Here is a 13,561-nt window from a genome sequence, read left to right as displayed (position 1 = left end):
TTAAAAAAAGTCCTCGGGGACACATCTTAATCAGTACCGTCTTCTATTAGTCCAGGGTTTATTTGTTTACTTTTAAATCCATGTCAACAGCTGATTAAAATACTAGTCATGGGAAGAGACTGTGATTTTGCATGGTGTGAAAATGAAACAAAATACCCTTGAAAGAGTGTGCTATGATATTCTGCTTTTTAGGAATTAACATCAGTCTTGCTTTGATGTTGGTGGTTCACTGCTCTTAAAGCTTTTGGCTATTTTGTTTGAGCTTTTGAAATTGGCGCATGTTCTTCAGAAAGCTTACCCTGGGGGTGTTTCTAACTGTAGTGACTGACTGGCTTACGATGTCACATCGGGTATCGCAATGACAACCATTTTCTGCCTCTGAAAGATCATGTGTTCCATTTTTTATAAAATTCAGCATTGAAATCAAAATTCTTTTATGAATATAGATATTAGTATGAAGAACCAAATTAAAAGTGCTCCACTTCTAATAATTAAATATAGTCATCTTACCCCAAAACCTCATCGGTGGATGAAATGGCACTTGTAATGAGATCTTTACAAGAACATGATTCTCATCAAGTAACTTCTATCTGATGCTTTAAAATACCTCTCATCTACCTCAGATCATGGTCAGTGTTCACACCATAAGAATACAACTGACCTTGCATTAAAGATTACAAAACATAATTGTCGAGTATTTTTTTTTTGCTATGAACAAATTTATTCCAAAAATACTGTTTTTGTTTGAGTGTGAAATCACGGTTGAAATCATTTTCACTGTTTTTGCAGGGGATCCAGTTTCCATGAGAATGATCGTCTCTCGTCCGTCGCAGCAGAATTGCATTTCAAATCTCTTAGTCGTCATTCAAGCCCCACAGAGGACAGAGAAGGTGCGTGCAGGAAGCGATCCTCAAGTTTTGGTCCTCGATTACATGTTCATACGCTTCACCTTCACTTGTGATTTTCCTTTTCAGAACCCTCTTATCCGAAGGGAGATCCTAACAGCACTGCACGCAGCAGCTGGGAGCTTCGCACTTTCATAAACCAGTCCAAGGGTGAGTCCTGAACAATTTTTTTTGAACTTTCCCCGACTCTATAACTAATGTATGTTTTACTCCTCTCATCTAAGACACAACAGCACGGCAAGGCCCAATGGAAGCTGTCCGACGTTCCATTCGCAAGTTTGAGGACAAACGATATGCGATGATGAAGCAGCGGAACATCATCGGACAAGTGTGCCACACGCCCAAATCGTATGACAATGTCATGCATGTTGGGCTAAGGAAGGTGACCTTCAAGTGGCAGAGGGGCAACAAAATAGGTAGGGCAATTGACCTGACTGCGTCTTGACAGCGGTTCCACTATATTTAATGTAATTTAACTGAGAAGTCATTTTTTATTTTTAATACTGAAACTATTGTGCATAAATCTATTGCTGACACCAAGAGATGCCGACAAACTACACCAAGAAATCAAAGTAGAATGTTTTTGCTAATTTGCTCATTAATCTACTGGTTTAGTTTGGAAATTATAGGAAAAGACCATGTAGAATCTTGCAATTAAAGGCGCTTGATTTCTGCACCAGAAACAAAACTGTAACATTTTACTTTAATTAGTCATGTTCATTATGAAAGTGTTACTGTGTTAAATGTATTTAAATTCTTAAATTCTAGCTCAACATTGCATTTAGGAGCTTTTGCATTAAGTCAGCAATGGAAGCTTCTGTATCTGCAAAGGGGTAACTGAATGCATATTTATGTTATTTCAAAAGCAATAACAAGGTGTCCCCATGTACGCCTCTCTGTTTTGGATATGCATATGCATTAAAATATTGTCATATATATGTCATGTTTTTTCATATTGGCCATGATCTTGCTGTCACTGCTTTTCTTGTGACATGGAAACCTTGATTCACATACAGGTAGTGAGATATAAATATGTTTCTCTTTTGACTATCAACAGGTGAAGGCCAGTATGGGAAAGTGTACACTTGTATCAATGTGGACACTGGAGAATTGATGGCCATGAAGGAGGTTTGTACTTAAGCGAGATTAATTTAATATCTATCAAACCAATTTAAAATACTGAATGTATCTACCACCTGTATCCCTCATATTTTTGTTTGGTTTCAACCAGATCCGATTCCAGCCAAATGATCACAAAACAATCAAGGAGACTGCAGACGAGCTCAAAATATTTGAAGGCATTAAGCATCCCAACCTGGTGCGTTACTTTGGAGTTGAGCTCCATCGGGTAAGGCATACAGATATATAGTAAGTGTGGAAACCCCATGATTATGATAGTGCCGGTGGAATTGTTTTGTACTCATCTTCTGCTCTCCATATGTAGGAAGAGATGTACATTTTCATGGAGTACTGTGACGAGGGCACTCTGGAGGAGGTGTCCAGACTGGGGCTGCAGGAACATGTCATTAGGCTCTACAGCAAACAGATCACTACAGCTATTAACGTCCTTCATGAACATGGCATTGTCCATCGTGACATAAAAGGTTAATATCACACACTGTTTTGGTAACTGCTTCTTCAGTCATGGAAACCATCACGAGAAATTTCCCCTTGTGTAAAAACAGGAGCCAATATCTTTCTGACATCATCCGGCTTGATAAAGTTGGGTGACTTTGGCTGTTCAGTAAAGTTGAGGAACAACACTCACACCATGCCCGGGGAAGTGAACAGCACACTTGGAACAGCGGGTAAGAGAAAATGTGTCCAGTTTTTTCAAATGTCCATTAATGGTTTAAAAAAATGTGACATCGTCATAGTTGTTAACATGATTCAACCAACCTAAAAAGCTGGTTCCAACTGGTGCTGTATGTCCCCCAAAAATACATTTAATGCTGTGTAATACTTTGTTACATGTTCAGAAATACTTTTCTATGTGGATACTCTACAATTCCATATTTTTTATTCTCTTAGTGCCACATAAAGTCTTATTTAATCATAGGATTTTCTTTTTCTTAATCAGCATACATGGCTCCAGAAGTCATTACAAGAGCAAAGGGTGAAGGTCATGGAAGAGCAGCAGACATCTGGAGTTTGGGCTGTGTCCTCATTGAGATGGTGACTGGAAAGGTAGAGATTGATGTTATTAGTGCAGTGTCTATCTCATTTGTTTTTAGTTTTTGTTTGTTTTTCACAGGTTTCAGAAAAGTCATAAAGCAAAATTGAAGAACTATTTCATATCTATACAGAGTGATGTTTCATGTATTTTATCGTTTCAGATTAATAAGTATCTGTATAAAAAAAAAAAAACACAAGGAAATCGTCTGACATTTTTCTCTTTAACTTAATTTGCAGAGGCCGTGGCACGAGTATGAGCACAACTTTCAAATTATGTACAAAGTGGGTATGGGCCATAAACCCCCCATCCCGGAGAAGCTGAGCACAGAGGGGAAGGATTTTCTTGGTCACTGTTTAGAAAGTGAACCCAAACGTCGTTGGACAGCAAGCATGTTGCTCGACCACCCATTCGTTAAGGTGGGACAGGACAAGGAGGCAGACAGGCTGAGTTTGCTATTTGCATTTCACTGGCCATAAACAGAAATCACATTTATGGGGAACAGAATATCTGTCTGCTGTCTTTCATGGTCCAGAACTAAAAAAGAATTTACTTTTTTTTTTTTTAAATATATGTTTGAATTAATGAATCGATAACAAACTTTTTTTCAACTTTTGTAGTATGAATTTTGAATGTTTTTATTTGTTTGAAGAATGTTTTCATGATGTATTTATTCATATTTAAAATTTTCCTGTGAATTTTACCCCATGATTTGGGAAAGACTACGAAAGTAACTAAAGAACGTGTACATTATTATGCATTCATTATTTATACTGCTTATTTACTCCTTGCCCTGTAATAAGGGTTACGGGACTATTACAGCCTATCCCAGCTGTCATTGGGTTATAGGAGACTTTCACACTAGATTGGAAGCCAGGCGATCACAGGGCCAAACATAGAGACATAGCAATTAGGGGTCTCATTTGAATCTACTGAATGTTTTTGGATTGTTGGTAGAAACAGGAGTACCTGAAGGAGAACAGGCAAACTCCACACAGAAAGACGCCCTGTCAAAGTCCAATTAGACCTTCTTGCTCCGAGGGGGAAGCTAACTATTGCACCACTATTCCTCTTTGTGTAAATTATTGAAGATTATTAAAACCCATCACGAGACTAGCATATGCATTCAGACAGTTAATGTGGTACCACTTACAATATCGATTAGACTATCACAGACAAAAAGTATTCCATGTTGATTTATAAACTGCTCAGCCAATTTAATTCCCCCCAGACACATATCAGCATTCAGCTCAATCCTTTTTTGCAAGGACTAAAGACTATAGACTTGGACATTACTTATTTAAAACCTCAATATGTGTGATAACAGTGCAGCAACAAACCAAATTATATCTTTGTTCTGTTTCAAATGAGGAATCCCTCAAGGTTGTGTATTTAGTCGATGGCAATTAAAATGATCTCTTAACAACTGCTTTCTGTTTCAGGTTTGCACGGATGAGGAGTGAGGAGAATCTTTACGTTTACAAATTAAAAGCACTACTGTACATGCTGTTGGCAAAAGAATAAAGTATTGTGGAGTTGGAGACATTGAAGTTTCAGCTGAAGGCACATGGAGCTAAACTGAGGAACTAATACAATACCATTTCAGAGAACAACTGGACCTACTGGAGCAATGGGTCACATGGACTGGTGTGGAAGCTGTAAATAATGTTAAATAGGATTTGCTTTAATTCTTGTGTAAACAATATTGTAAAGTTAAAGTAATTATTGCCACATGTTGTTTATTGATGAAGAGACATCTGAAAGGCATTGAGGAATACTTTTTTTTTTAAACAAATGGGAGGGTACTGGGTGGGGGGTATGTATATGGCACTTTTAAACTGTTTACCCGTGGGGGCAGTTGAGTAGAGGAGGGAGGAACTCTTCAGTCAGCTTTGAGACTGAAATTGTATTAAGTCTCAATGAATGGAAGGAGAAGCTGATTTTATGACATGAAAACCATCCAACTATTTACATAAATTCATCACTTGTCATTTGGCAAGAATGGTCTCATAGAAGGATTTTTTGAACATTTTTCTTTTCATTTTACCTTTTGATGAGGACTTCATGTCAAGTTCGAGCAATGTACAAAGCTATTGGAAAGCTGTTCATGTGACCGGAGCATAGCCAACTAACAGGAGAACCAGGACCCGGTTTCCTTTCTTGCTGCTGAACACACATCAACACAACAAACACACTGACATAAAAAAAACAACCTTCTGGTCCTCTGCTGCTCTTACAGTGTTTGCTATGTAAAAACATATTAATAAACCAATCTTGAAGAGAACAAACTAACAAGTATGTGTACATCTTTCACATATGTATGTTCTACATTGATATCCAAGAGGGGCTCACAGATTACTGTTGGATCCTTGTCCTGACTTTGTGTAGTTACTTGACATGAGATGCTCTTCAGTTTTCCTACTTTCAGGCTCAGTTGTACATGAGAATGTACGGTATTTAAGTATGAGTATCATTTTAAATAATAAGTTGTCTAAAACTTTTTAAATTATACTCTTCATTCAGAGAGGAGTGAAAGTTCTGGGTCTGGTCAGCATCAACAATTTGTGATACACCTAGACTGTCGACATGCCTATTACCTATATACTTTCCTTACTAATGTAGTGTCATCTTTGAGGATCAGTCCTCCATAGCTTACCTTACTTTTCCATATTCTACTAATTTCACCTTTTCTACGCCATCCCCCTGCTAGTGACGTAGAAACAAAAAAGACCACCTCGTCGAACACCACTCCCAACTATCAAAATCTTGAGTCCTGTGAAGGTATTGGCAAATGGAATCCTGTATTTGTTTTCATTCCATATTCTATGCTGTGTGTAGTTTCTGCCCATGGATTCGGTAGCAGACAGTAAGTACGAATAATAAAGCTTTCAAAGGAGAAAAAAACAAAAGGATTTATTGACCAGACGATATTTGAAATTAACTTAAAATGACCCACAAAGGTAGAAAAGCATGGCATGAAATAAACAGACCAACAGGAAAAGCAAATGCAGCAAGCAAGCAAAATCATCAACACAAAAACACTTTGAAATTAAGCATGAAAAGAGAACCCCTCAAATGTGCTTTGTAGGTCACTTACATTTTTATGTTTAAAAGAAACAATACTATCAAAAGTATACCTTTAAATTAAAACTGCACCAGCCCTTTAAGAGGCTTAGAATTACAAGAGTCCTATCAGATACAAGAGTTTTCTTTTCATGGTAATTTGTTGCTTAACAGTCTAAATGAACAAAACATACATGAATGCGTGTTTCCATTATTTATTTACCAACATATACTGCATTTTTTGGCAAACTTACTATAAACCAATCATTTTTCAAGTTGCAGCATTTGAAAAATATTAAATCAAAAATATAAAAAAAGGTGGTACAGTTAAACTGTTGAACTGCTTTGAATTAAATCACACTCTCTAAAGCCGCTCCCTCAATCAGGGCTGATATATTTCCTCAACCTACAAAGATGAAAGTGCACAGACTTCTATATTTGGCAACATTTCAGGCCCTGATCCCAAGTTCATGGGAAAAGTTATCAGATAGGAACTTTCATTCTTCAGGATTGCATGTTGTTTATAAGGACAGATCAGGTATGTTATTGTATTCTCTCATTCATAGATGATGCAGTTATTCTGCATGTTAGTTATCATTTCCAACTGAGGAGGAAGCCTCTGAAGATACTTTGGAAAATAAATGAAAACAACTAGTATCATTTTTCTTCTCTTGCCTGCATCATTGTTTTATATCAACTATTGGGTTACAAACTTCCACCATCTGTGTCAGTAGCCAAAATCTTGTATATGCATACATTTTGATTCAAGTGCAAAGCAATGTTAGATGCAGATGTTGGGTAGTCTCACATGTACTTCAAGCAGGTATTCAAAAAAAAAAAGAATGGATCAAGTTGGACTAAGAATCAAGACCTGAAGTCTAATCTGCTTACACATCTCTGATGCTGATAATGTAATTATTGAATTAAACCAAAATTTTTGAGGCTGATCCATTCTGCATTTGGGTGAAAATCTGATCTATCAGAAGTTGTTTCCGATTCAGATTCCTTACTTAGGAAAAAAATGATTTCAACTGCCAAAACTAAGATGACTAAGACCTGCCCGGCAGAATTTAACAATCCTCATTTTGACCTTCTGGAGAAATGTTCAGGTGAGAGATGTACCCAAATATAATTTTGCTTCAAGCAGGTTGGTACTTGTTGAAGCAGATTTGCGGCTATGTGAAGAAGCATGTCTAGACACGTCAGTTGCTGCTTTGAGGAAACTCTTTTACCCCATAGTTGGAGCCTCTGTTGATCTCCGTCTGGCCGATCATCCAGCGAACTCCCACTGATGCTGAGGGATTAGCATTTAGATTGAGGCAAGGGTTAAGAAAGTGAGACATTTTTTACAGGATGTGCAAAATGTGATTATTTCTAAATTAAATTAAATTAACGTGTTTAAGACTTCAAGTTCCCTATAAATAAGTATGACAATGTTGACTTTTGTTCATATGGTGAAATCATACAAGAGCTGAACATTTCCTCTAGCAGATAGAATCAGTCTTTTCCTGGGGGGGGGGGGTTGTGAAGTTTAAATTCCGATATGTTCATCATCAAATGATCTCCTTTTGCTGTTAAAAATCCTCACTGCAATAACGGTCTCAGTGAATCTGTTCCGTTGGATAAATGTTTAATATTGTTTGTGAGAAAATAAAATGGGTTTGATCAAGAAGGAGACTTACATTCAAAATGGTCATATCTGATGCTTTACGGGACAAAGAGAAGCTGGTTAAATTGAGGGAGAGGATTCCATTGCAGGGTTTGTATCACCAAGGACATGTGAGTGAAACCAACCTGCAAAGCAGAGGGCAATGGAAATTGAGAGCGTAAGCACTGATCCGGAGCTGATGAGCTGTGCAACCATCAGGACCATTGGGTAGAGGAACAGGCAGCACCAGAACAGCCAGTTGATCAAGGACCAGGGGCGGCGTTGAGGGCTTGCTATAGGGCTAGGGTAACACCCATTCTGCATGTAGAACTCCTGAAAACTATCCTGTAAAACAAGTCAGACATCAGTGAAGTCCTTCAGCTATAAAACCTTGATTACAGGGACAGAGGTTGAATTTAAAATTGATGCAAAAATATGATGGTGGAAACAATTAATTAACCCCACTTTTGCTGTGTTATTGGCTTAATATTTCCAACTCCTAACCAGATATTGTGAAGTATCAATATACTGAAAATGGGTTATCATGACATTGTAATATATATTTTACCATATTAAACGGTCTAACATCAATCATAGAAAAGGAATGCAGCCTTAGGGTGGCAAGGGCCAGTGTCTCCCTGAGCCGGTCCTGAGCCCGGATAAATGCAGAGGGTTATGCCAGGAAGGGCATCCGGTGTAAAACTTTCGCCAAAACCAAACATGTGAATCAAACCTAATAATCTCATACTGTATTGGTCGAGGCCCAGGTTAACCAATGGTACTAATGACCTACAGGGTATCAGTGGAAATAGGGGAACTGTCGGTCAAAGAAGGAGAGGAGTTTGGACGCACAGAGAGAAGAGGAAAGGCAAAGGTCAGAAACTGAGAGTAGGGACTTTGACAATTGGGACTATGACAGGAAATTGTAGAGTGTTGGTTGACATGATGCAGAGAAGGAAGGTGGATATAATGTGTGTCCAGGAGACCAGGTGGAAAGGTAGTAAGGCTAGAAGCTTAGAAGCAGGCGTTAAGTTGTACTGTCATGGTACTGACAGGAAGAGAAATGAAGTAGGAGTTATCTTAAAGCAGGAGTTTTTTAGGAATAATCTGGAGGTGTAAAGAATGTCAGATAGACTTATGAGTCTGAAACTGGAAAAATAGGTGTATTGCTCAATGTTGTTTGTGGCTATGCCCCGCAGGGGAGATGTGAGTTAGAGAAGTTCTGGAATGAGTTAGATGAAGTGATGCAGATTATCTCCATAGTTGAGAGTGGTTATTGGTATAGACTTCAAAGGACATGTTGGTGCAGGCAGTAGAGGGGATGAAGAAGTGATGGGCAGATTTGTTATACAATATAGGAACACAGAGGGGCAGATGGTGGTAGACTTTGCTGAAAGGATGGAAATGGCTGTAGTGAACACTTTTTTCCACGAAAGACAAGCACATAGGGTAACTTATAAGAGCTGGAGTATGAGTATGGTTTTCAGGGAGAAATTGAGAAAGGCTCTGGTTGGTCAGGGACAGCTTCCGGGTGACTGGGCTCTGACAGCTAATGTTATCATGTTACCTGCTCGCTCTAAGCGATCTCAGGCAAAATTGTTCTCAGTTCTCCTACCTCAGTGGTGGAACAAACTTCCAGAAGCAACAAGACTAGCATCATCTATCTCAACCTTCAAGAAACAGGTAAAAACTGTTCTCTTTCAGGACTTTTTACTGCGCTGATGCCCCAGATCAGGTTAGGCAGCAAGTTAGGCTATGCAGTGTGTGTGTGTGTGTGTGTGTGTGTGTGTGTGTGTGTGTGTATGTTTGTGTATGTCTTTGTCAAAAAAAAAAAAACAAAAACAAAAAAAAAACTCACTAACCCAAGCTCACTGTTCTGTATATTTCTTGTGCATCGTGTATTTGCAAGTGTATTTGCAGTCCCTATGTCCTCTTTTGTAAGTCGCTTTGGATAAAAGCGTCTGCCAAATGCAATGTAATGTAATGTAATGTTATCAGGGAGACAGGTAAGAGAGTACTTGGTGTATCATCTGGATGGAAAAAAGATAGGGAGACTTGGTGGTGGAATGAGGAACTGCAGGAGTATATGTGGAGTAAGCGGTTAGCAAAAAAAAATGTGGGACACTGAGGGGACTGAAGAGAAAAGACAAGATTACAGGGATATACAGCATAAGATAAACATAGCGGTAGCAAAGGCAAAGAGAAGTGAGAAGATGCCTGAAGAATGGAGAAGAAGTGCAATGTTGCCTATTTTTAAGAATAAGGGGTGTGTGCAGAATTCAGCAACTATAGTGGGATAAAGTTGATGAGCCATACAATGAAGTTATGGGAAAGAGTAGCGCAAACTACGCTGATAGCATAAGTCAGCATTTGTGAACAGCAGTGCGGCTTCATGCCTTGAAAGAGTGCTATATATACAACATTTGCTTTGACAAAGGTAATAGAGTACTACAGAGAAGGCAAGAGGGAGCTGGATTGTGTTTTTGTAGACCTAGAAAAAACATATGATAGGGTACGAAGATAGGAACTCTGGTATTGTAGGAAATCTGGAGTGTCAGAGAAGTATGTTAGACTGGTGCAGGACATGTATGCTAGCTGTGAGACAGTAATGAGGCTTGCTGTAGGGGTGACAGGAGTACAGGGTGGGGGTGGGACTCAATTAGGGGGGAAAGGCCAAAAGGAGAAAAAGAAAAAGAAGATTGCTTGCAGAAAAGGCAGTGTCTCTACTTACATTTCCAGGATCTAATGGATTATACTATATATACCCGATAAATTTTGAGTGAGAACTTTGTTTTCTCACAGAACACCCATATGAACATTCAATAGACTAAACAAAAGAGACCTTTTCCTGGTAGAGTTTGTGGAGCCAAGTGGCACATTCTGCCTCTTCTTCTGGGATCAAGTCTAGTGGGATCCTCCTGTTGGCGAGAGGGCAGAAGCCACAGATGAAGCCAGAAAGCTTAAAAACAAAGAATTTTTTGGATGGGCAGATAATGGGACATGAAATGTTGCATCAACATTTATCACTACCTCACATATAAATCTGCATGATATTTCTTGCCATTTAGAATTCCAAGCAAGGTTGGTGTTTCATTGTTCCTGAAGTTCAATGTGGAATCATACACAGCTGCAACTAGACAGTGAGCACAGAATTTTAAATGTACCTTCATCAGATGGTTGCTTTTCCTCTCAAATATGACATTTAAAAAAAAAAAAAAAAATCCCCACAATACAGGACCAACGTGATTGTCCAAGGACTAATAAAAAGCAGTTTAATACCACTTCTTAACACTCAAAATTGATGAGCAAAAATTAATTGACTGCTTTGGATTAAACTTTAATAACTAGAAATGGAAAAAAAAAGCATTCCCTGTATACTCCTATTTGCTATGATTATTCTTCCCAAGCATTTCTAGTTATTTTATGGCTCAATCTTATAAAGAAATAAAGAAAAAATATCAAAAATGAGCTAAAGATCTAAACATTTTTGATTTTAATTTTTTAGCAATTCTTTAAAAATGCAATGTCAGTCAGATGAAACTCCATTTATAAAATTCATTTCCCAGGCTTTCCTTCAAGACAACAAGCTCATAGTAAGAGACAGTTTCTAGTGGCCTGAATAATTTACCAGTGCCTCTGAGATTCTGGACTGTGACCCAGAATCCTTTGGTTCTGGGCAGAAGATGGTACTTCAGTTTGGGCAGACCTTTGCTCTCAGCCACCTGCATGCTGATCTGGTGCTTCTTGAGGGTAAAGCGTGTTCCTTCACAGTAAAGCAAGAACTAGTCCCATAAAATGTAAACATTTGTTAATGCATCACTCTTAAAGGTGCCACTCCAACTTTTCTGGATTTTGAAACCCACCCAGAAGTTTTCAGGGTAATCCCGCAGGTTCTGCAGGCTCTGAGCCACTGTTTTTCGGTCATCCTCCCATTTCCTCTTGCAGAAAACTATTTCTAAGAAATACCACATCCAACCAATCACAGGAACATAAGCCAATTCCTTTTTGGCTAACACTTTCGAACTCTGGAAAAAACATTGACATGTTAAAGAAGTTAAGCCAAATGCAAGGAACATACACATGTGGATTTTTTGAGTTTTACCTTACCCCAAGAACTCCAAATCTGTCACAGAAGGTCCAGCCACACAGGAAGTCTATCTCAAAATTGTGGTTGAGAACTACGATAGCATTTTCATTTCCATAAAGAGGATAACTCTTTGGGTCTGTGTAGAGTGTGCACTCTGTGCCCGACCACCACTCTAGGGCAGCTACTAACTCTGCAGATTAGGACATACCGTTAAATATTTAGCAATGTCATTTTCTTGGTACATAAAACAAGAAGGATGATATTTGCATGTGTGGGCTTTCAGTTAAATCATGATCTGTTCATGAGAACTATCACCCACGTGATCTTTCCGGGCGCACAAAAGCCTCCAGTTAACTGACAGTAGATCATTTGTGCAGCGGTGTAGCTTGAATACTTACGGCTGCTGATGCAGTAGGCCAGCCTGCAGTTGACCCTGCGGGCGAGTTGCTTGCTGACCGGCCATAGAGGTAAAGTAAGGATCTGCAGCAGGTTAACTGTGAGGCCGCTCACCAGGAACACATAGCAGATGATCAGGTGGCTCAGAAAGTGGGATTTCAGCAGTTGTAGGAAGCTCATGGTTCTGAAAATATGTCCACACCTTAAGGCATTATCGCACATGCCCTTCTTAAGTTAACATACTTTTATCATTCAGATTAACTAAACAAGCATAGTATTGCCCTCAGTTGTTTGAGGCCTGATGTGACATAAAGCTGTTCTTTGACTGGGTCCTGTCAGCGTCTACTGAATGGAGCCTTTCAGCTGGAGGGAAAATAAACAGTCTGGGACAGTTTGCTCCTGACAGCACACACGACCCGTTGGCCAAAACAAATGCTTTGCCTGAGCTTCAGGTGAAATTTAAAATCCAAACTGTGTATTAGTTGTTGAAACCGGCCTGTGGGCTTAGCTATGTTTACAATACAACTTAATTTCTTAACTCATCATCTCGGCCCAGGCCGCAGGCACCGTTTCCATTGGTTCAAGGAAATGTTCGTGAGTGCCTTGCCGACAGAAAGACACGTAGGACAATAATAATACTGACAATATACGGAATTATTCTCAACCGTGGTCTACCTCTGTGTTTTGGAAAACAACACAATCAGAATACCACTGATCTGTCATTCATTTGGCAAAACCATTAAATTTACCTAAATATCAACTAAAATTGACAAGAATATTGAGAACATAAAAGAACATATTAAAACTGAGGAAGACACATGTAAGTGCACAAGGCTGAAGAAATTTAGCTGTGGCTTTTTAAAGAGCTTTGCAAAAAAGGTGATTGATTGATTTAGAAGTGTGTACTTGCATTGCAAGCCTGATTGACATGACGGTACAAGAGGCAAAGTACATTGAATTATGCCATTATGTCACAATAAATATGTTTTGACATTTATGAATAAAAGTACACATTATTGCTCAACCAATTGAAAGACTACAAACCTTGAATTGAAACATGTGACATCTAGTTGCACTGCCTGCCAGATTCCTGCCTGCACACCCCCTGTCTCGGAAAAAAGGAAAGAAGGAAAGACAAAAAAAAACCCAAAACGTACGGATGTCTTACACTCATTTACTTTAGTCGGAAGTCATTGTGTGAGTCAACATGTGTGAAGTTGCTGTCAAGAATTTCCCCGTGAATGTACCACACCCATCCAGAAACCACGCCTGGACCCGGTGATGGATCA

At 38.9% G+C, this 13,561-nt stretch overlaps 2 protein-coding genes across 7 annotated transcripts in view; one reads left to right on the top strand and one right to left on the bottom strand.

The window, feature by feature from the left end:
* The window catches only part of map3k4 (mitogen-activated protein kinase kinase kinase 4), a 23,518-nt gene extending 17,642 nt beyond the window's left edge, over positions 1-5,876 (top strand). For all 3 annotated transcript variants that reach the window (XM_086168018.1, XM_086167998.1, XM_086168007.1), the window contains 10 exons: positions 790-890; positions 975-1,055; positions 1,130-1,321; positions 1,963-2,033; positions 2,137-2,253; positions 2,350-2,509; positions 2,591-2,713; positions 2,986-3,092; positions 3,318-3,497; positions 4,521-5,876. In XM_086168018.1, the coding sequence (XP_086024144.1) occupies positions 790-890; positions 975-1,055; positions 1,130-1,321; positions 1,963-2,033; positions 2,137-2,253; positions 2,350-2,509; positions 2,591-2,713; positions 2,986-3,092; positions 3,318-3,497; positions 4,521-4,541 (1,153 nt within the window). In that variant the 3' untranslated portion in view covers positions 4,542-5,876. The remainder of the gene's footprint in view (positions 1-789; positions 891-974; positions 1,056-1,129; positions 1,322-1,962; positions 2,034-2,136; positions 2,254-2,349; positions 2,510-2,590; positions 2,714-2,985; positions 3,093-3,317; positions 3,498-4,520) is intronic.
* agpat4 (1-acylglycerol-3-phosphate O-acyltransferase 4 (lysophosphatidic acid acyltransferase, delta)) lies at positions 2,913-13,561 on the bottom strand. 4 transcript variants are annotated; one of them, XM_086168060.1, is made up of 11 exons: positions 13,317-13,561; positions 12,275-12,456; positions 11,897-12,066; positions 11,653-11,814; positions 11,418-11,571; positions 10,820-10,922; positions 10,632-10,707; positions 7,936-8,134; positions 7,824-7,846; positions 7,374-7,435; positions 2,913-3,084 (listed from the first exon to the last, which is right to left on the bottom strand). In XM_086168060.1, the coding sequence occupies exons 2-10, from the start codon at positions 12,450-12,452 to the stop codon at positions 7,412-7,414; spliced, it is 1,089 nt and encodes a 362-aa protein (XP_086024186.1). In that variant the 5' UTR covers positions 12,453-12,456; positions 13,317-13,561; the 3' UTR covers positions 2,913-3,084; positions 7,374-7,411. The 4 variants fall into 4 exon arrangements, with proteins under 4 accessions (XP_086024186.1, XP_086024169.1, XP_086024178.1 ...); XM_086168043.1 differs by lacking the exon at positions 7,824-7,846 and having other exon boundaries at positions 13,317-13,560; XM_086168052.1 differs by lacking the exon at positions 2,913-3,084 and having other exon boundaries at positions 5,972-7,435.

The sequence above is a fragment of the Fistularia commersonii genome, chromosome 2 (genome assembly GCF_037954325.1).
Source record: "Fistularia commersonii isolate RoL2024-O1a breed Wild chromosome 2, RoL_Fcom_v1.0, whole genome shotgun sequence".
Taxonomy (NCBI): domain Eukaryota; kingdom Metazoa; phylum Chordata; class Actinopteri; order Syngnathiformes; family Fistulariidae; genus Fistularia; species Fistularia commersonii.
The sequence above is the reverse complement of the archived record's forward strand: the minus strand, read 5'-3'. Positions and strand labels throughout refer to the sequence as shown.